At 34.3% G+C, this 23,702-nt stretch overlaps 1 protein-coding gene across 3 annotated transcripts; it reads left to right on the forward strand.

Moving 5' to 3' along the window:
- The first annotated feature begins 4,854 nt into the window (after window positions 1-4,854).
- Window positions 4,855-23,702, forward strand: LOC123552363 (uncharacterized). 3 transcript variants are annotated; one of them, XM_045341976.2, is made up of 9 exons: window positions 4,855-4,997; window positions 7,521-7,565; window positions 10,112-10,312; window positions 11,801-11,966; window positions 13,501-13,554; window positions 16,110-16,224; window positions 19,540-19,721; window positions 20,298-20,336; window positions 21,232-23,702. In XM_045341976.2, the coding sequence occupies exons 2-9, from the start codon at window positions 7,559-7,561 to the stop codon at window positions 21,332-21,334; spliced, it is 867 nt and encodes a 288-aa protein (XP_045197911.2). In that variant the 5' UTR covers window positions 4,855-4,997; window positions 7,521-7,558; the 3' UTR covers window positions 21,335-23,702. The 3 variants fall into 3 exon arrangements, with proteins under 3 accessions (XP_045197911.2, XP_045197914.2, XP_045197913.2); XM_045341978.2 differs by having other exon boundaries at window positions 4,872-5,046; XM_045341979.2 differs by lacking the exon at window positions 7,521-7,565.

The following is a 23,702-nucleotide window of genomic DNA, read 5'->3' on the forward strand; positions in this document are numbered from 1 at the left end:
TTTCATGTTTGTTTTGTTATGAATACAACGACAAGTCATACAAAATGATCATAACAGGAACCAGTTGCTGTTATAGCTTTGCAAGGTTTCAATGCTTTTATTATTTTATACAGAATGCAAGCGCTGGATGTTTTAACTATTTATACCTATTAAAGTAGAGGCATGTACTGTATCTAAGGTAGTTCTGCACTATTGATAAACCGGAAGTTATGGCGTAACGTTCTATATCCGGATAACGTAGAATGAAGCCTGAATTCGGAGTACGGAAATAAAAATCATTTTTGAATGAATGGAAACCCGTGAGTAAATTTACTACAATATTTTTCTAAAGTTAGAATATGATATTAAAACAGTTCACACGTTAAGTAATTCAAAATAATATCTTAAAACCAGCTTGAAATTTGCGGATCACTTTATTAATAGGCAAATACCTAAACAAAAATCAAGCACACGGACCCACTGGCACCAGATCAGAAAGAAAATACCTCCGTATGTGTTACACCCTACCCGTAGGTATTCTATAAGAACCATGGTCATGAACGGAAAAGTGCATTAACTCATTTCAATCGTACATTTCTCACCTAAAACGCGCAGTTCGGTGAATGGGTACCCAGCATATTGAACTAGCGGTAATTTATGTTCCATCGTGCACCAGTCACATTGTCTCAATATTTCATATTGCTGAGATACTCCACAAATTTTATGCTTTCGTCAACGTTACAGAAAAAAACTTGCGTGAACTTCCCTAATGAACATCCGGTCTAGAGGTCACAGCAATGTACACATGTTAGGCGAAATGTAAACAAACACAAAACAGAATGCAAAATATTCACAGTTTTACAATAAAACTCGAAATGATGAATGAAATTCATTTTAGATATGATTTTGAATTTGAAGTCATACATTGGAATACATCTATACTGTTTATTTAATTCATATTGCACATTTATGCTACATATACGCAATATAGCGTACACGTGTAGTTAAACGACGACTGACATACAGTTTCACATCAGCCAATCGGAGTGGTTTTATAATCTAGACAGAACATCACTAGGGAAGTTCAACCAAGTTTTTTTCTGTAACGTTGAAAACACTATACTACGCGTTGTTTCACTAAGATAAATAATATTGAAGAAATATGGCCGGTACATAATGAAAGATAAATTACCACTTGTTCAATATCCATAGTACACATTTACGAACTGCGCGTTTTAGGTATGAAATGTGCGATTGAAATGGGTTAGTATATTTTCCCGTTCATGACCATGGTTCTTACAAAATACCTAGGGATACGGAGGCATTTTCTTTCTGATCTGGTGCCAGGACTCGGACCTATACATTTTAATTCACTATACTATAGGATGTTGCTGAAGCTGGCGGCCTAACGTTAATATTGATAGTTTTCGTTACATTTATCTTATCATACAAAACATTCTTCTACAAGAAATACACTAGCATATCAGGCCGCTAACTTCAGGCCACTAAGCCGGTAACTTAGGGCCGCTAGGCCGCCAACTTCAGCCTGCTGGACCGCTAGGCCGTCAACTTCAGCATCTTTTATTTACAACTTTTAGAAGCTTCATTAATATCTATATTGTAGAAAAAATTTTGTTCTAGTAAATGTTATGAAAATTGTAATTTTCCTATAGACTCTCATTATGAAAACTTGCATGAGGTCCAAATTTTTAAAATCAGTGTAGCAAAAGATCAAGCACACGTCCCTATCTTTTTTATCTGCTGAATTTTCTAAGTATATTATGAAGTTTAGGAAAAAAAGGTTTGTTGTTTTCCACTTTTTTTATTTTATTTAATCAAATTCTACATTGTAGAAAAAAATGATCCGAATGTGCAGAACTACCTTAAGTTCATAAAATAAATATGAACATCTAAAAGTAACGACTGTAGGGCTTTATTGATCCTAAGTGATAACCTGCGAATATGATATACGACAAGATGTTACACATCTGATAAACGACGCCCATTTAGATCAATTATATATTGCGCTTCATGGCTCACTGGAACCTTTGATATGCTTTCAATACAAAATTTACTGTCAGGTGTGTGACGATCAATAAGTCGATTACTTTAAGACAGTACTCTCTATATATTTCATTCAGCATGAACATTTCTTCTTGCAAAATCAATAACACGAAAACGATGATGTTCATTGTTTATCTAGCATTGTATTTCAAACGTGTCTGATAGATGTGAAATATGTATAAAAATATATTTAATCTACTTCACTTTGTTTTTATATATTCTCCTGATAAAAGTAGATTCCAATTTGTTAGTTAATTCGCATTTCACTCCGAGTTTTAGCCGTTTTCTGTAACAAACGAGGGTATTCCTGCATTATGTCAGCTGTTTTACAGTTATTTCACCTTGTTTTAGTTATTTTTTTACAGTTGGGTACGGCGGCAATCCAGCATTGTTTTAGCTGTTTTACGACTGGATACGGCGGTATTTCTGAATTGTTTTAGTTCGTTTTCAGTTGGATACGGCGGCATTCCTTAATTGTTTTGTATTTATTTTATTTGGATACAGCGATATTCTTAAATTGTTATATATGATTTGTCAGCTGGATACAGCGGTATTCCTGAATTCAGTTGGATACGGTTGTATTCCTGAATTGTTTTATTGTTTATCAGTTAGATACGGCGGTAATCCTAAATTGTTTTGGTTGTTTTTCAGTTGGATACGGCGGTATTCCTTAATTGTTTCAGGTTTTTTTTTCAATTTAATATGGCGGTTTTCCTGTAGTGTTATAGTTGTTTTTCAGTTCGATATGGCGGTTTTCCTGAATTTTTTGTTGTTTTTCAGTCGGACGCGGCGGTATTCCTGGATTGTTTTATAGCGTTTTCAGTTGGATACGGCGGTATTCCTGAATTGTTTTAGTTGATATTCTGTTGGATACGGCGGTATTCCTGAATTGTTTATTTTTTCAGTTGGATACGGTGGTATTCCTAAATTGTTTTAGTTGAGTTTTATTTCAGTTGGATACGGTGGTATTCCTGAATTGTTTTATAGCTTTTTCAGTTGGATACGGCAGTATTCCCGAATTGTTTTAGTTGATTTTCTGTTGGATACGGCGGTATTCCTGAATTGTTTTTTTTTCTGTTGGATACGGTTGTATTCCTGAATTGTTTTATAGCTTTTTCAGTTGGATACGGCAGTATTCCCGAATTGTTTTAGTTGATTTTCTGTTGGATACGGCGGTATTACTGAATTGTTTATCTTTTCTGTTGGATACTCTGGTGGTATTCCTCTCAGATTAAACCATCAATTTATTTGAAAAATCTCGGTGCTAGAATGGATTCAAACATTATCATGACACAGCATGTTAACTCTCTTTGAAGAGCTAGTTATGCACAACTTCGGTAAATAGGCCACACTAGGCAGTACATCACAGCTGATGCTACAAAGTCTCTTGTGAACTCTCTGTTTACATCGAAAGTAGACTACTGTAACTCGCTGCTGTATAGAATTTCCAAAGACACACTGCAAAAACTTCAATGTATACAAAACATAGCGGCCCGCATCATAACCAAGACTTCACGATACGATCACATCACGCCGGGCTTGAAGGAGTTGCATTGACTTCCGGTTCAGCACCGAATTGAATTCAAAATCTTGACGCTTACATACAAAGCCATGCACAATGAATTTCCCGAGTACACTGTCGATATGCTGGACATGTACAAGCCTCGTAGAGACTTATGGTCGGCAAATGGCCCGGTGTCTTTGGTTGTACCGAGGAGTCGAACAGTAAAGTATGGTGACAGAAATTTCAAGCATGCAGCTCCAAAGCTTTGGAATGCCCTCCCAGCAAGCATCAGAGATTCAAGCTCACTGTCCGAATTTAAAACATCTTTGAAAACGCATCTCTTTCACACATGTTATATAAAATAACAAAATCTGAAATACTGTTGAAAATGGCGTTAAACCCTAAACAAACAAACCATGACAGGTTTGTTTCGTGTTGAGAAAAGGATTGCTCTCGTAATGTAATGTAACGTTGAACATAATTTATGGATGATCTTATTTAAATAATATATTTCCGGACTTTTAGCTGTTGTTCTGTTATATACAGCGAAATTCCTGTGCTGTTTTATCTGGTGTATATACGGCGGCATACTTGGAGTGTATTTTGCAGTTTTTCATTTATTAACGGCGGTATTCCCGTTTCTTTTTAGCTGTTTTTCTGTTGTATACAACAGTATTCCTACATTGTATTAGTTGTTTTTCATTTGCATACAGCGGCAATCCTGGTTTCCTTTCCTGTATTAAAAGTTTCTTCCCTTTTTAACATGAAATAGAGACCTTTTATGAATTGAGTTTGTCTAATTGCTACGGAAAAAACACTGCGCGCGTGCTTTTATGTGTATTATATATACCGTAACAGTAACTATCAGTTCCAAGTAGTATGTCGACAGTTCTAACAGGATGATTGAAATCATGCTAAGAGAGACGCCGGAAGTCCTGATACGACCTTCTTTCTGTCGATTTGAATACCCAGCAGAACAAACAAATATTCATCAAGGTTTTATATTTTTTTCTCTTAATTGATAAAGTGATTACTAAAACTCATCTATTTGCGAAATTGAATAGCTCAGAGTATAGGCCGACAAATGTATTCACTTTGATGAATCTTGTCTAACAACAAATTGCAACAAATTTTGAACACTTCTTTTGAACTTTAGTGGAGATCAAGATCGTACCAATCGTTTGCTACTTAAACGAACTCTATAACTGTATGTTCTCGTTCGTATTTTACCTGCTTTAAATTTGCAATATAACATTCATTCAATATTGATTCAATATCCCGAATCGTTCAAGCGTTTCACCTGAAAAGCTGTTGCTGTAGTTTGTGTTTTGTTATTTATAGGAAATAATTAGATATTGTTAAACGTGCAAAAACTTTTCTGATGGTTATTTCAGTATGAATTTGTCATTGAAAATCAAATATAAATAATATTGGATTTTATACATCAAAGGTATCTTATCCCCGTTTTGTTGTTTTCAGTGGTTATCTGGATTAAAATGGTATGTGCTTAATTGTCTATCAGCATGTCAATTTTGTATTGATCGTGATTGTAGATGAGCTTTGTACATTTGTTTGTTATGCTGTACTGACAATATATACGAACTTCACTACGATAGTCAGGTATTTCTATCATATGTTAGGCACTCTAGCTGTTTCGACTAAAACACTCTTCGTTACATAAATTGTTGGTTTTTAATCTAAAGTACTACAAATTGTCAATAGAGTGTAAGTATATTTTTGTCAATTAAATGCTATTTTTGAGCGAATCAACACCATTTTGGAGTGGTGTACGTTCAAATGAGCAAGCAAAAGTACCGCAACTAAAACATTTAACAGAAAATAAGGAAATGCGTTTGTGCTATGATATCACTTAAAGACAAAGGGAAACAGGAAAAGATATTAGCTTTATATACATAGCTACTATTTCCAAACATAAAACTAGCTCAAAATACAAGTGGTGTCAATGTATTTATAAGTGATATCAAAATACATTTTATAGTTTCCCGACACTATTTCCTCACCGAGCATATTTGAACAGAACTATATGCTAGTGACAGTATGCCTTTCGATATCTATTAGGTATTATTGTGACTTTGGATCAGTCTGTGAAAGGGTTTCGGTTCTTGAAACTATTATTTCATGCTAATGTTACTGGCTTTCACCTTTATCATGGGCTTTCTTAATAATTTTCTCTAGTTTTCGAAATCTCAACTCAAAATTCCGGCTAAGCAGATTTAGTAGAAATTCATTTTAATGACGCGCAGATGGATACTAGCTAATATTTGAAAAAAAAGAAAATAATTCAAATGTACTTTATATAAATATCACATAACAGTTTAGTGTCTTTTTTCTCTCTGTGTCGAAATCATTTACTCCACTTTATCTTACGTGATTTTACTTCGGTCTTTTTTAAGGTAGCTGAGTCTGTCCTGAACTTCATGTGGAATTCATTTATGTGGATTTCATGTATTGTTCATATTTCATATAGATGTATAAATGTTTGGATTCAATATCAGTGGGAACTAGACATGAATTAAAGGCATCTCAGTCGTTAAATACATTATTGCCCTAAAATAATATCCGCATTTCATATTGTTAGATAGAATCTTTATTTAACTGACTTTCTTTTTGTTCATACATATATAGCCCCGAGTCAATACGGGTGTAATAAATACATTTTGTTTTCTGTTGCAACATCTGAATCCTTGTTTTATCGCGCAGTATTCCGTAAAATATAATTTAATTGTCAAACTATTTTTACAATCGGCGTTAAATTCTTTAATATTTATGTCAAAACCTGAAAACAACCGCAAAATCATCAACCACTACTAAAATACAAGGGAGCATTATCAATTTTGAAGTCACATAAAGATGTTTCTTTTTTCGGTCAAATTTTTGAAATGTCTTATTTTCAGACGCATTGCTTTATAAAATACCAAACATTTCAAATTTTAATATTTACATTCGCCCTATTATGGTCCATTGAAAATTTTGACGTTCATTGTGTACGAACAGCAAAAGGAAAGGCGCGAAAGTTACGTCAATGCTGTTTAGTGATAACGGGCCGCTGCTTTTGTCACAGTTTGATGGTCAAAATTAAACATGTTTCATATATTTGGTAATTCAGCCATTATTCTGTTAAGCACATGACCTATCATTATTTTATACACTTTAAAAGCTCCAATTTTCGAAATCTTTTAATCTGTTTTGAACAGAACCTGTATATGCATTTCTTCAAAATTTATGTTTAATTGTAACATTGGGCATTTTCACTAAAAATGGAATTAAATACTTTTTTGACCACTAAATGTTTATATTTCTTATTCAAACCTGCTTTTTAAATATTGAGAATAATTCTTGCAACTTATAGAAAGTTAATACTTAATTTATTTCAAAACCACATAAACTATTAGGACATTTCTGCATATTTCGGTAGATTTGCATATAGAGCCTGCGAAAACCGTGACCGATATTTTTATCTACTTTTAATTCAAATGACAAAGTCAACATTCGAAAAAAAATTCAGAAAAAAAATCGGTCTATTTTAAGGAGACTGTCGGAAGTGCCTTAAAAACTAATTAGTTGTAATAAATATTTGAATATGATGTGTTTCCTCGATGAAGGGTTAAAGAAACTGGTTGGATTGAATAAATCTAGAGTAATTTACAGATAGTGTTTTATCGTCTGGTCCATTCTTACTTCTTACATTCTATTTATTAAATTAATTGCAACCTCCTAATAGCAGTGAAACTTTGTATTTCTCTTAACTCTTCCTAACTAAATAATTAGTCCATGTAGTTGTTACCAAGACATTTGTCGCGAAGGATTTAGGTAACGCTAAAATTATGTCGGAATAAAAATACGTTTATTAAAGGTAATCCTTCTTATTGTTGCTTGCTTCTGCTTTTGTAAAATATATAAATATAGCTTATCATTTTGATTGGCTCTCAAAGCACAATAATCTGTATTTCAGAGCACAGTTTCGTATTTGTACCTCAAGCAGCATCAGATATGACAGGTAGATTTATTGTACATATTATCACATATGTTCTTTTGTTTTGTATTTTGATTTGATTCATGCTATCACGTTTCCTGCCTTTGGCTTTGTCCACATTTTATGTCTTTGGTGTCTTGTTACTCCAGTTTAAATGAGTATATATCTATAATTGTTCACATATACGTAAACATTTTATTTATTTGTGTGGACAAAAGTTACATTTGTGCTGAAATGCTTTCTTTAGTGTGGCGCAACGATTTATGTGCAGGGCACCTGACGTCTTACAAAGACAGTTAACACAAGTTGTTATAATTTCTACAAATATCAAAGAAATGTATTCTTTTTTCCAGAATATTAATAATAAATGCAACATCTGTAAAACAGATAGGTATAATTTTGACAAAATAATAAGACAGAAAAAGAGATTTTAAACGAACTGTCAAAACAAGTTAAGTATTGCTAAACAAATGTCATCAGCTTCAGATGCCCGTAGTACTTCTTTACCCTTTCAAAGGGGCACGTCGCCAGATAAAATATAGAAAATATAAAATAAAGAGAAACAAGTGAATGAAGTATTGCCCTGCAATATAAAGTCCCCTACTGGAAGGCACCTTATTGTTTCTACTGCAGTATAACATAATGAATTGATATATGTCAATGATGTATAAACACTATTGTACTATATATACAATATGTTAAAACAAAACACTTGGATTAACATTTGCATACATAAAAGCCTTTAGTTGCTTTCATATGAATTTATTTTGGCCAATTAAGAAAACGTTATCATATAAGTTATCTATAGTAACAGCACAGGGAAATTAAAAAAAAATCTATTAGAAAAAAATATATTACAAGTCCACATGTAATAAAAAAGGTACAATATAATCTATTTAATAGTAACAACAAAGGGAGGTAATTCTTAAAACAAGGGTGCCTCGTGACAATGAACATTTGTGCCAAGTTACATCAAAATCCCTCCATGCATAGAGAATAAATGCTCTGGACAAAGTCATTCTTAAATTTAACCTTTGACCTCTAAGCATGACCTTGACCTTAAACCTAGAGACCTGGTTCTTGCGCATAACTTTCCTTTTCAAAAGTGGTGAACATTTGTGCCAAGTTTCATCAAAATCCCTCCATGCATGAAGAAGAAATGCTCCCGACAAAGTCATTTCTGTATCTGACATTTGGCCTCTAAGTGTAACCTTGACCTTAGACTTAGGGCCCGGGTTTTGCGCTTGACATGTTGTCTCATCCAAGGAAATATTTGTGCCAACTGAAATTTGAATCCTGCCTTGCATGACAAAGTTATAGACCGGACAGAACAAAATTCTTATTGACCTTTGATCTCAAAGTGTGACCTTGACCTTTAAGCCAGGGTTCTGAGTGTTACGCATGACACGTCGTCTCATCATGGGGAATATTTGTGCCAAGTAATATTAAAATCCCTTCATAGATGGCAGTGTTATGGACAGGACAGGAAAAAGCCCTGTTGACATTTGACCTCCAATTGTGACCTTGACCTTTGAGCTAGGGGTCTGGTCTTACACAAGACACGTCGTCTCCTCATGGGGAACATTTGACATATGTTAACATTTGACTGCTAAGTGTGACCTTGACTTTTGAGCTAGTGGTCTGAAAGTTGGGCTTGACACATCGTCTTATTATGAGGTGCATTTATGCTAAGTAATATTAAAATCCCTTCATGGATGGCAGAGTTATGGACCGGACAGGAGAAAAGCCCTGTTGACATTTGACCTCCAATTGTGACCTTGACCTTTGAAGAAGGGGTCCGGGTCTTGCGCATGATTTGTTGTATCCTCATTGGGAACATTTGTGCCAAGTGATATTAAAATCCCTTAATGAGTGACAGAGTTATTGACCGGACACGAAGCAGACCCTAATCATGCCATGTTAACATTGACTGCTAAGTGGGACCTAGCCATTTGAGCTAGGGGTCTGAAAGTTGTGCATGACACATCATCTTATTATGAGGTACATTTGTGCCAAGTAATATTAAAATTCCTTCATGGATGGCAGAGTTATGGACCGGACAGGAGAAAAGCCCTGTTGACCTTTGACCTCCAATTGTGACCTTGACCTTTGAGGTAGGGGTCCGGTTCTTGCACACGACACGTCGTCTCATCATGGGGAACATTTGTGCCAAGTAATATTAAAATCCCTTCATGGTTAAACAGAGTTATGGACCGGACAAGAAATTGCGGACGCACGGACGTACGGACGGAATGACAGAATGACGGAAAAGCGCATTCCTATAGTCCCCGAAACTGGTTTTCAACCAGTAGGGGACTAAAAACAACAACAATAATTGAGTTGATAATTCATACGATAAGATAGAATGTATAATTGCTTGGTTTCATTTTATAGGAAATTTTTACTGCATGAATTACCCAGTAAAAGGCAATTTTAAGTAATTTATAGACAGTATTTTATAAACAAATGCTTCGAAAAGAAAAAATGTCATTAATGTGAAGGCGCGTCCCTTTAATGTGATTGTCGCTTAATCAAGAAAGGCGTTGACCAACATCCGATCTTCAATACAGAGTGTCCACATTTAACGGAGTTGAAGCCAGATACACAAGTGATTACAGTTGACCTGGTAGATTCACTCATAGTAGACACTTTCTCCCGCACCGTCGGTACCAATGTGAGTGTCAGGTGTCAACCCGGCCTGGTTCTGGTAGGGCCATCCAGTGTTACATGCATGCAAAGTGGATACTGGTCTGCTGAACCTTATTGTGCACGTAAATATTTTTTACCATACTTTACATATTACTAGCAAGGCATATTTTTGGATTTGATATACATCACCATCGGCTTTTAGAAATTGAAATAGCTGCTAGCAGTAATTAAAATACGATTTATTTCCATTTTAGTGTCAGTTAATTAAAGTATTTTTAATGGTGTAACGACTAAAATGCATGTAAGACATTCTTTGAGACTAGCCTCTGTTATTCCGAATATGAGTTTCATGTGTGGTAGTCACGCTTCATAAAGCACCTTATAAAACATTGACAACCGTATTTTTATGCATATTTCATAAACAATTCCAAAATCATTTTGGTCAAATGTTTCAACTGGTTACAGTAGGCGTCCTATACAGGCGATAATTGCTTTTCGGTGGTATAATAATTCACAGGAATTCAAGTAAGTATAAAAGAAGACAAATTAAGCACTTTTAGGCAACTAGTTAAACTCGTTTTCTCCAGAATGTATCTTACCTGAAATATTTCGTAGTTTATCCTTATTTGTCTGTACTAATTATACTTTACGAATCCTAATCTGGCAAAAAGGATTCCGTAGCATAATGCCTAGTTCACATTTGGCCTGCGATGCGTCTGCGGAGCCCCGTAGACTGCCCATATCCTCCTTTCCATGCGGCCTCCGTGCTGAGGCAGGAATCGGCAGTGCGATTTTCGTACGGATTCACGGCCTCCGCTGCCTCTGCGATTTTGTTTAGCGACAAGTTACACAAATTTGAAAAAAAAAATGGTAAGCCCGTAGCTCGTAGATATGTCGCAGGTGGTATTGCACAATTCCCGCACGGGCATCGTTAGGAGGCTGCGCGCTGATCGTGCAGATAACGCACGATTTTCCGTGGACACGGTGCCCAAAAGAAATCGTATGGGGATTGTAGACTCGTGTGGCCTTCGCACAGCTGTCGCAAGGTTGCCGCTCGCTGCCCGTGCAGTATTCGTGAAATCGCACGAATATTGAGCGGTCATCGCGCGGCAACCATACAGCGGCCGCACCATTGCCGCGCGGCGTCCTTTATATGGCCGAAACATTTTTTTAAGATGGGTATATATATTGACCATCTCCAGCACGGAAGCCGTACGGGCATCGTACGATTTCCGTGGAGAGCTTGCGGAGACTGCACGGCAAATGCACTGAAATTGCACGATTTCCATATAATCTCCTGGCCTTCCCCGAGAGCCTGTACAAAAAAAATAGCATGATGCTCTTATATAATGTGAACACATACGCCGTAGTCCGTACGATGACTAATCCATCGCACGGCGCCCGGGTCAAATTTGAATTAGGCATTATTGATCGGACTGAGTACCAAATTTGCTTTACACTTCCTATTCTGACAATGATGTTCTTAATATTTTTTACATACGGACAATGTGTGATGTAATCAGTAAATAGTTTATTTTCGTTTAGAAACTGATTCGTTGTTTATCAACGGACACATCTAAAATAATATTGAATATACCTTACATTCACAGTTCCAGGTGACGTCACAACCTCCAGTCCTAAATCCGGTATGGACGAAACGCTCATATTAGTCATTGTTCTTGCTGTCGTCGGCTTCCTTGTAGCAGCACTCATCATTTTTGTGTGTGTCGCCATGTTCTGGGGAAGAAATAAAAACCATTACAAGAAACATAAGCGGTAAGAATACTTCGGTTTTATAATTTACAGCTTACTTCCCTTGTGTATTTAAAGTCATGGGAAGACGAGAAAATGTCGTGACATTACAAGGCCTGGATATATACTCTAAACACCAGACTACATCGTATCGAAAAATACTGATGGGACGTTCACGTGCATTTCATGCAAATTTTGAATATCTGTAGTGGTTTTCGGTATTTTTGAAATATTTTTATTTTGCCGTTAACCGAACATTTTACAATCATGATAGAAATGAATTTCGAGAAATGTAAAGCAAAGTTCGCTCGTCAGATGAGAGTTAAGCCCATGTTGGTATGTCATAGCTCAAAATCGTACTTAAATGAAATGCAGACATTAATTATGGGTTGCTTAGAAAGAACGCAAGGCTCACAACTTTCCGATTTTCATCTGATCATAATGACATTGGTTCGAATATGTAATTTTCTCTTTCTCTATTTAAGAAATAATATATCACATCCACTGATTTGTCGTTGAATAAATCATTGTTTGGAGTTCAGATGCGAAGGAATTATATCACGAGGGCTGCGCCCTCGTGATATAATAATATTCATCTGAACGACAAACAATGATTTATTCACGAGCAAATCACTAAATGAGATATATTATTTCGATTCTAACACGTTACCAAGGATCTTTAAATACATCCTTGACGACATTCATTAAATATTTGCCCGTTTTTAATCGGTTTCTTTTCCAGCGCGCCGCTATGCCATTTGACGCCATGACGTAATAATTGTGACGTCAGAACAGTGATTTGTTGTATAATAATTCACTGTTTTCCACCTTCTTTGTTTAATAGGAAAATGAATCAGATCGTGTTAGAATTGTGTTTTTCCTAGATGTAAAAAGAAAGCAGGTTGAAAATTAATTGGTACTAACTAACGTGTCTTAAATATCTAAATGAGTGTTATTTGTAAGCTGGGAAAGTTAAGAAATTAAAAGTTACACACACTTAGACTAATGTGATGTGAACTAATATGATAAAACAATCGTAAATTGATGAATTTAATGTTCTATTTCTACAGACAATGCACATCGGCGGATATACTAATTTAATAGATCCCTACTCTTTAGAAAACATGGCCTTTCATAAACTGCTCCGCACAGATCCAACTTGTGTTTTGAATCACCTATTTAACTTCAAGAATTTTTCATAAATTTTGTTTTAAATACACATGATGAAATTACATTACACATCAGCAGTAAGAACCCAAATGGCGGTAATGGAAAAAAGTGTTATAGTTTTTCGAATTAATTACATGTCTGTAGTAAACTTAAGCTCTTTTGGTTACTTCTAAGTCTGGCATTTGACACTATTTGTACATCGATTCTCATAAATTTTAAGGAATTCGTAGTCAGCTTAGGTATAGTTAAGGTATATCCCAATTAGTACTGAAGCAACATTTCCGTGAAAAAAGAAAACATTTCACAAACTGTCATTTTATATAGCCATTTTTTTTAAATTCAGCGCAAAGTTACCTCCCTTTACCAGGTAACTTGTTTTATGTTCCAGATACAGGGATTCGACAGAGTATTATTTGGAAGACGGATCATCGCAGCCCTATAGGTTAGTTGTGTATTATTTTTTTAAATATGTTTTTTTGACATTGTTACCAGTTGCAAAATCGTTCTTTATATGACGAATACGTGTATTTATGCATTTTGTCAGTAATGCACGAAGTATGAAGTCAAATCTAAGAAAATTACATCTGGATGTTCTCTTTGATTATTTAAAACATGAAGAGTTTCGGTCTCTAATATACATTACATGCTATAACCAAAAGACGATTTGTGATGATTATAATTATTTCATTTGAAGTGAAATAAATGCAGGGTAGAACATTTTCAAAATCACAAGTGTCTTTTAGTTACTTTGATATACATTTTTGGCATTAAGCTGAAATAACTTTCTCAAAAACGAATTTAAATTATCAACAATTCCAACAGACATATAATCTTTTAACACTCCAATGGAATATTTCATTTGAGCAACCAGTATTTAATAAAGAATCAATACAATAATATAATTTATTACCAGGTATGTGCCTTAAGTTTAAAGTGTTATTTTACACGTAGTGCAAACCGTAGTCTAACATGGTTAACTTAGCATCTTTTTCTGATGAAACCCTTTCTGGTTTTCAATGTAAACTTATCAAAAGTCATGTTATGTCAAAACTTATGTGGATAATGTACACATGACTTCGCCTTTAATTAGTACTTCCAGTGTAAGATGTAATGCTAGGGAATAGTTAAAGGAAGAGCTTGTATCTAAAGTCTGTGAATATGAAATGTCAAAAGACACAGACAATATAATTGATATGTATTATCTCGCACAATATACGTGTTACTCGGTACGAGACAAAAACCAAGAACTGGATTTTCATACATTTCAGTTTGTAATGTGTCTTGTCAAGCTTGCTTTGAAAAGATTTGATTTTATTGTATTTTACAGTGTCTTATTAAATAACTCATTTGATGAATTTTCACTGTCTGGATTAAATTATTACACACTATGTGTGAGTGTTGAACACGTCTTAAAGAGTTAAATAATGATGGTTTACAATTTAAAAGATTTGTATAAAAACCACTATCACGTTTTATCCAATTCTGTCGATAAAGAAACTTTCAAATGTTAAATTGAACATAGCAGATATATATTATATATTTTTGTGTAACTTAAGAAAAAACCATTGATCTCGTCTTTGCCGCTTTATAAGCTGTTACTGACTGTTTACTTCAACAGTTTCTAACAATAAATATTTACATGTATTAGATGGCCCCTTCTTGTATTCCATTTAACATCATTCTCCTGGACTTTACATTGTAACTCCTGTTTAACTCAAATCTGTATGAACAGAATTGTCCGTTCACTTCAGTTCATTCTTCCTTCCTTAGATCTCCTTCTCACTACTTTTATCCCAACATCATTTCGAGTGAAAAACTACTTCTGAGTCATTTAAGTAGCATTTTATCATTAATTGGAAGTACTAGAATTGGTTGATATTTGCACCATGTAATAATTTGAATGGAAGCACTATTAATATCGTTGTACGTAAAGCTTGAATTTTGTGACATTGTTGTTTTTCTTACAAAATTACTTAGGGCATGTTTTTTGGTTGTGAAATACAGTCAATTTGAAATAATCCCTAGCAAGAAGACATTTAAATAATTTAAAAACAAAAACATATTTAAAACATTTATCTTCTGCACAATATTCAAAATAAATATTCTCAAAAGATGAATAAAGTGACTACAGAGGAAAGAATAAGATACGTATCACAGGTTTTTACTTATATTGTATCCAGTAACTGTATGCCGTAAAAGGAGACTGATAGTGGTGTCTTTTAATCGCCAAGGGAAGCATTAATTCTTCATTTTAAATAAATAATTTTTATATCTTTGTAAAGAGAAAAGATTGACAAACACTTCAACAGGATAATAAATATTGTGCGTTCATTCAAATGAAAACAATATTTGAGCCGTGCCATGAGAAAATCAACATAGTGGGTTTGCGACCAGCTTGGATCCAGACCAGCCTGCGCAACCGCGCAGTCTGGTCAGGATCCATGCTGGTCGCTTTTAAAGCCTATTGGAATTGGAGAAACTGTTAGCGAACAGCATGGATCCTGACCAAACTGCGCGGATGCGCAGGCTGGTCTGGATCCATGCTGGTCGCAAACCCACTATGTTGGTTTTCTCATGGCACGGCTCATTTGTTCAATTTTTTTTCCTTCTTTGTTTCTATTGGAAAATTTCAACCAGATAAAGAATCAATATCGCCTAGTCAGACGTTTTCAAGGGGGATAACTTTACCGATAAGACGGCGAATTTAACCTAATTGTCGATCATGGTAATTTGAAATAATCCCTACGAACGGCACATGGCTTGAGTGTATTCAAAATGCTGATGTATGATATTTACAATAACATACATATCAATTAATCACATCGTAATAAGGGTATCCGATATGATGCTATAAAAATAACAAGTAACAATGATACAGTCTGAAAAGCAAATAAGTCTATATGTTTCTAAGCATAACTATGTCCTTCATTTCATGAATTGATTGTTAAGATATACCAAAATAATAAGTCACAATACCATTTGTTTGATGATTCGCAGTATTTCTAGAAAAGCTGATGACAACATGCAGATGTATCACACTAATACAATTCACCCTCCTAATGATGACGGTTGGCAACATCAGCATTTTTCACAACCAGAAGATACTGATGAGGTAAGGGACAATATCAAGCTTTCCTCGTTTGTTATGGTAACTGTAATGGTATTAAATGTTTTGACATTGCAGCATTTCTTGTTTTTAAGGTTTCGATGGAGGCCTTGAGAAACAAAAATCAAACAACACCAAATCATAGAAAGAAAGAGTTGTTTGACATGAAAATTGAACAGCATGTAAAACATGTATATTACTTTACGAAACAAGTGTCAGTATACTGATATAAACATTGAATTCCGGAAAAGGGCTGCCTAAAGGGGCTCCACTTCCGGACAGTTAAACGCCTTTAAAAACTCACCATTTTCAAAGAACACTTACACATGTTCGTTTTGATGCATTTGCAATAGCGTGCGAGTGGTGAAATTTCGCATAACAAGGTGGAACACAGTTTTCAGCAATTGTTTATCTTTATTTCTTTACAAATGGCATTCATTTTTAAAGGGAGACAACTGTTCCCGATTATTTTAAGTACAAATGGCATTCATTTTCAAAGGGAAACAACTTTTTCCGATCACGCTATTGCAAATGCATCAAAACAAACATGTGTAACAGTTCTTTGAAAATGGTGAGTTTTTAAAGGCGTTTAACTGTCCGAAAGTGGAGCCCCTTTGGGCAGCCCTTTCCCGGAATTCAATATTTATATCAGTATACTGACACTTGTTTCATAAAGTAATATACATGTTTTACATGCTGTTCAATTTTCACGTCAAACAACTCTTTCTTTCTATGATTTGGTGTTGTTTGATTTTTGTTTCTCAAGGCCTCCATCGAAACCTTAAACGCACCAAACTATGAAACAATACAGTAGATACAAAGTTATAATAACAATGAACAATGTATAGTATAGTATAGTTTTATTTGGCAAACATGTTCATTTCATAGTAATAATACAACACACACGTTTTCAATAATCAAAAATATATATTACTCTGTAATTCAAAAATAAATTAAATAAATAAGGCTTGTAATTTAAACATCACAGAATACAGTCACAGAAAAATAAAAATCTATCACTTAATTCTACTTTAAAACAACCAACATACTTTATCAGTATAATTTGAAAATAAAATTTTAAATTAATCAAAACAAAAAAAAAAATGACATGTAGTGCCAGGTTAGCCCATAAAGTCTTGCGACTTAATTCCAATGGGGTCCTTTATACTACTAAAGAAAAAAAGTGTGTGTGTGTGGGGGGGGGGGGGGGGGAAAGAAAAAAGCATCTGGAACACTTTCCCAACTCGATAATACTTCAGATTATTTAAAAATAGTTTTAAAAAAATATGCCATGAATACTTTCAATACTTAAATATGTTTATGGCATTTCCCTACTAGTCTATCTAAAAATTTACATCTCACATCCCTGCAAAAATCACATATGTTTGTGGTCAAAAAAGAATATCACAGATTTCAATTACACCAACATATCACACACATAATTTATCACACAAACCAGATGACAAGCACTGATTTAACTGTCTTACGCATTTAAGAAATATCTCTTAACCTCTTTCTTAAATCTAGTGTGAGTACCTATGGACTATATTGATTCAGGTAGTGAATTCAATGTTTAAATGTTATTATTATTATAGTAAAATACGTGGCTGTTGCAGAGTCAACAGAAGGAACGTAATAATTGAACTGGTACAATGTACAATAATTGTGAACATGGGCTTTTCTGACAAAGTTATCTTTCATGTATGATGGACATTGTCATGTAAAATCTTATGAACATGATTTAGATTCAGCTGTTTGACTCTATCCTCAATTTTTAACAGCTCAAGGTTATGAAAATCTGAACAAGTAAGAGATGTCCGAGCAGGTACATTCAGTATGAATCTGATCTGACTACTTTGTTCTGAGTAACCAGGAGATTGGGCCTCAAAGTTTGCACAAACTATTAAACCAGACAGAATAGGTGTTGTCGAACAAACACTGAACAAGAGAATTTCAAAGTGTCTTCCGTGTAATACAATCAAGGACATTACTACATTTGTATATCTATACATAAAATTAAGTCTGGTATTTACCTTTTTGATAATAACTTTAGCACATATACTAACTGAAAGTGAACTATCTAACACATGGCCCAAATACTTGACCGAGTCTTGGGATTTAATAACTTGGTTGTTACAGATTACAAAATGTATCAACTTTATTTCATTTACGCTTACTGCCAAACAGGATACACTCAGTTTTTCCTAAATGTAATGACAGTTTATTGTCAACTAATTACAATTTTCAAACTCAACCCGATATTTTTACCAATGACATTTATGTCAGTATGTGAAAGAAATGATTGCACTATCATCAGCATACAAAAGGAGTTTGCAGTCATAACTAATACTTATTTGCTTGTCATTTACATAGCATAAAAATAAGAGATGACTTAAAATACTACCCTGAGGAACACCACATGTAATAGTTTCAGAGTTTGAGAAGGTGTCATTTACATGTACTGTTTTTTTGTTTCCTATCGGGACAAATATGAACTAAACCATTTCACAGACGACTCCACGCCCATTGCCTGTAGTTTCTAACACTAAATGGTATAATCGTGCCTGTATATAGACCTTTTTATGTAAGCCGTCAGACGCACCAGACAAGACTCTGTGGAATAAATTGTTCGGAAACCTGACTGGAATTCGTATGAAATATTGTTTTTTATTTAAAAGTTTTCAAGTTGGTTGTAAACTGACGTTTCTAAAATTTTAAAAACTATAAATGAAACCTTAAAAGGCCTATAGTTCCCGACATCTGTTTGCCTGTTTTTCTTATGCAGAGGCTTAACTCTGGCAGACTTTAACTCTACCGGAACTTGTTTGCCGACTATGGACCCATTGATGATAAAAGTGATAGAAATTTTAAGAAACTTTGCCCAATCCTTAAGAAATCTAGATGGTATATTATCTAAACCTGTACTTTTCTTGTACGTGACTTTAACTTGTGCTTAGACCCAAACAAGCCATTCACTTACAGTATTCATATTAAGGCTTGCAAAAAAAATTTACTATCAAGTTTATATTTTAAAGGCAGTCAAGTTATCAGAATACTTATTCAAGTTTTGTTTCACGAATGCTGACTTCTCATTCACATAAAACAAAAATGTCATGGAAATGATCCTTGAGGCACACCAACAATATTATTGGCCTCTATGTAGAAAATGTGCCAGAAACATTATTAACCTATTCTATATCAGACAGATAAGTTCTAAGCAAACTGTCTGACCACAAATTCTGTAAAAAATGTGCTCCATTTTTATTGAAAGAAAATCATGATATAAATACTAACCGAATTATACTCTTCTTACGATGCAAGGTGCATCACTCCAGTAATGGACGCCGTTATCAACAAAATCCCGACAGACGTCATTTCCGGTACAAATGTCCACGCTGTATTCAGAAAACGGATTCTTTGAGACAAGCTCACTCACTGAATGATTTAGCAGATGAAGCACAACGAGAGCATCACAACAACGAGAAAGATGAAGAAAAGCAAATGTATGGTTATATCTTTATCCATTATTGATTTATATTTGTATATATCTTATACAGTATAATTAAATAATGACAGTCAAATTATAGTGTTCAAAAGGAATCAAAAACTGTCAGTAATTATTTTGTCACAAAAACGTTTTTATCATTTCTTTTGATGACAAAAAATATGCAATAAAATAATTGCACCATTTCGCTTCACAGTATCAGTATATCGCAATTATGTTTGATAATAAAAAATAATCTTGTAAGTTAAATGTATAGAATCAAAGAAGCAAGTTTGTCTTAAATGTAGGCGTCATTTAGACATAGAAGTCATAAGATGTTTATCAGAATTTTCTATAAGACTGAAAGGGTTCTTGTAATTAGAAAACATCGTCATTTCGAACTGACGATATTCATTATTTTTTCTTGTCTGATAGATATTGGTTGCGCGTTTAACATGACTTGACGTTACTGAGGTTAAATTGTGTCATTGTAATTTAAACGTTTAGAGTAATTATTGACTTAAATTACTGTTGGCAAGTGGAAATAAACAAGATTTGGACTGGTTAAATTAATATTAGATTTCCGTATTTGCAGTCGCGACAACAGGAGGGACGGATATCTGTGGCGGAGAAGGTAGGTAACAGCTGAGGAAAATTTATACTACGCAAACATTTCCTACTTTTTACTTTTTGTATGACACGTATCCTTCATGTAAATGTACTTTTGACCGGTGTTTAGTTCATAGGAGGTTTGTTTGGTTTAACCCGAAATTGGAGAAAAGTCTTCGAATTTCATCTGTTATATCGTGTAATGAAACAGTGACTAAATGACACATCTGTCATTAGTGAAAACTCTTGGGATCTCGGACAAATAGTGTTGATTATTGACCGTTCTATATTTTTATGATATTTCATTATGATTATCCTCAAGTTTTCGTGATACATCCTTACATTATTTACGTTGCCCAAAACATGCTACAGAAGACATGCTAAACCCACACAGTTCAGCATTATCACTACACTACAATTGCTTTCGTCAAGGGCAGTTGCAGATTATGTGTCTTGCGTGAGGAAAAATATTTTAAAGTATTGAAAGCGAATTTAAGATATGTGAATCGCACTGAACCACCTTCAGAGAATAGGACTGTTTTCAAAAATAAACTCTTTATTTTGAATCACTTGAGTACGCTTTCCTTATTATAACAAATAAAAAATGTTGAAGATAAATTACTGAAATCTCGATACATGGACCTTTAACATGTAATTCATTGGATTAAACAGATACAATTAAAGCCATGAAAAGTTCAATGTGTCTGGTCAGTGATTATCTATGGAATCAAAAATGGAACTCTACGTCCGTAATAAGATATTTATGTTTTAAGAAATGGTTGGCAAAATTCCTTGCAGATGCACGTCTTGAATTATAATTTTATCTCTAATTGTTTACTTTTCTTTTGTTTGTTTTTCTTGTAAATTGAGTGAGAACATTGTTAAAAACAACAACCAATTTAATGCCTTTTTTCTTTCAGGTCTTCGTTGTCGAATCTGAACATTCCAAGACCATATTACGACCAGGGTTGGACACCAAATTATTCTGTTTACTATGGACCAGATATGTCGCCTTATATCTAATTATTGAATTTATTATTGAAAATGGAATTTAGTAATTCTGCATTTATCATGAATACATATCAACATGTAAATATAATTTCGTCAATTGTGTACGTGCATATACTTGGCATTTTCTTTTCATTTTGTAGCTTTATTAATTTTTGCATTAATACATTTTCCTCTCTATTCGTAAAATCTTTCTGAATAAATTTCACGCTAAATAACAGTAAAACATATCGTTCAGTCGGGCTGTCATTGTGTCCTGTCTTCTCCGTCAACACGACAACTCAACATGTTCGAAATCAGTCATCACAGGTTTGAGATGAGAAAGCAGATATAGTATCATCTTATACTGTTATCTCAGTTACAAAGCGAAATATTTCTCGGTAGTCCTGAGTAAAACGACTTGAATAACCTTACTGTTGGTATGCACGATTGTTCTGTGACTTCCACGTTCATCCAAGGCTGTTCACGGAGTTGATAGAACTAATATCATTAATATGGTTATAAATGTTAGTATGAGTCACACAAAATATACCGGACATACTGCAACTAGAGGCTCCACAAGTGACAGTACCACGTCAACGTTTTACATTACATTAACATCACATACTTTTAACGTTTAGCTAAGTGAAAACCAACGCGGTTTTCAGGGTCATTTCATTTAAAATTTTACGGATATTCGACACCAGATCTATGTATTTCTATTATCCTATTATGCTTAACACAAGGCCTGACTTTCCTGATCGTGAGGAATTAAAAAATATTAAAAAAGTAAATATTGCGAAACTGATGACTATAAAGGTATGTTCTTCCCCTCACACACATCGTTTATTGTTTTGGACATGTCTGTCTGTCTGTCGCTAAGTATCTTCCGGACTAATTTTAAACTCATTTCTAACAGAAGCGCAGTCGTACTATAACCAGCATTCTGACAACAACCCGCATTCGTCCTATAACCCGCATTGGTTTTATAATCCGCAATGGTCCTGAAACATGCATTCGCCCTATAACGAGTATTCGTTCTATTAACCGCATCAATCAGAAAAAAGAAAACGATTTGGTATCTAAGGGTGGAATAGCATGGGATAGTAGTAATGCGGTCACTACGGTTAGGTGGATATCACAGTCAAACACACTCGGGTCATTTAATTTAGTTTCCAAATTAAAAAAAAAACGTTTAAATGTAAAGCACTGAATAATTAAAGTTATAAGAACGTCACAATTAAAGAACACTACTGACTGTACAAGATAAACTTGCATTTAATCCGCGGGCTATACGCAAGAAACAGTTCAAGGTTCGAGTAAGATCAAGGCACTCCAACGGACATCACTTTAAACGCATCCTAAGAAATTCCAGGAGCTGTTAGTAATCTACATTGTATCGTTTCCTTTTAAAAATGATTATATTATTTAATTAAAAAAACACATCATTTATTTTATTTAAAAGGCGATCAGATTTCGATCCCATTTTGCGATAACGTAAAGTGTGAAATATGATTTGTTTATATAGCCGGGCTTATGTAAAAAATTGAGCTTTTCAAAACTGACCTTAACTGATTTATAGTATGAAAAGCAGTTAAATACAATTTCCGTTTCTCGTGTTTATGATTTTAATGAATACTTTGTTCCTAAATACTTGTAATTAGCGCTTTTTAGATATCAACTCGAGACGAGTTATTTTCAAACGGCTAATTTTACAATGTGATGTGCATTTTGCAAATTTTAAAGTCACTCAGAAGTATACAACATCTAAACATCTCAAGTTACAAGTGGGCGAGTATTGCAGTGGCAATACAGAACTTTCAATATAACTTTAACCTTTTACCGACAACCATAGTTCATGTGTCGACACATTGTATTATCATAGGGAACATTTGTGTGTAGCACTAAAATAACCCATCAATGTATATGAAAGTTATGGAGTGGAAACAGTTTTGATTTGACCTTCAATATTGACATTGACCTACATGCATTAATTATGTACATGCATACTATACATATTGCTCTCTAGTCACATTCCAAGTTTTAAGAGCCTAGCTTGAATACTTTCTGAGTAATTGCAGGATCCATTCTTGCGGACGGGCAGACGGACGGACGGACATACGAACGTAGGGGCATTCCTAAAGGTCCCTCTGGTGTTCCATCGGAAGGGGACTAATCAAAGAAGTGTAAATTAGTTTATAGCTCTTTGGACTAATCAAACAGTCATGCGTCTAACAATCCTCAAATTAGATTGTGTCATATTCCCATATTTGGACGCATAAATACTCGTACAGGCAGCAGAGATTATTTTCTTTTCATCAGTTGATTTATCGACCTTATGAAATTTAAAAAATTATGGAATTAAAAACATTCGTCTGTTTCTTTATTTTTACAACAGAAAATG

The sequence above is a fragment of the Mercenaria mercenaria genome, chromosome 4, assembly GCF_021730395.1.
Source record: "Mercenaria mercenaria strain notata chromosome 4, MADL_Memer_1, whole genome shotgun sequence".
Lineage (NCBI taxonomy): Eukaryota > Metazoa > Mollusca > Bivalvia > Venerida > Veneridae > Mercenaria > Mercenaria mercenaria.

What these genes read in the sequence shown, in the direction of transcription:
- LOC123552363 (XM_045341976.2), top strand. An exon ending in CATTACAAGAAACATAAGCG is followed by an intron (nt 11,967 to 13,500) that starts GTAAGAATACTT and finishes TTTATGTTCCAG; the next exon opens with ATACAGGGATTCGACAGAGT. An exon ending in GGATATCTGTGGCGGAGAAG is followed by an intron (nt 20,337 to 21,231) that starts GTAGGTAACAGC and finishes TTTTTCTTTCAG; the next exon opens with GTCTTCGTTGTCGAATCTGA.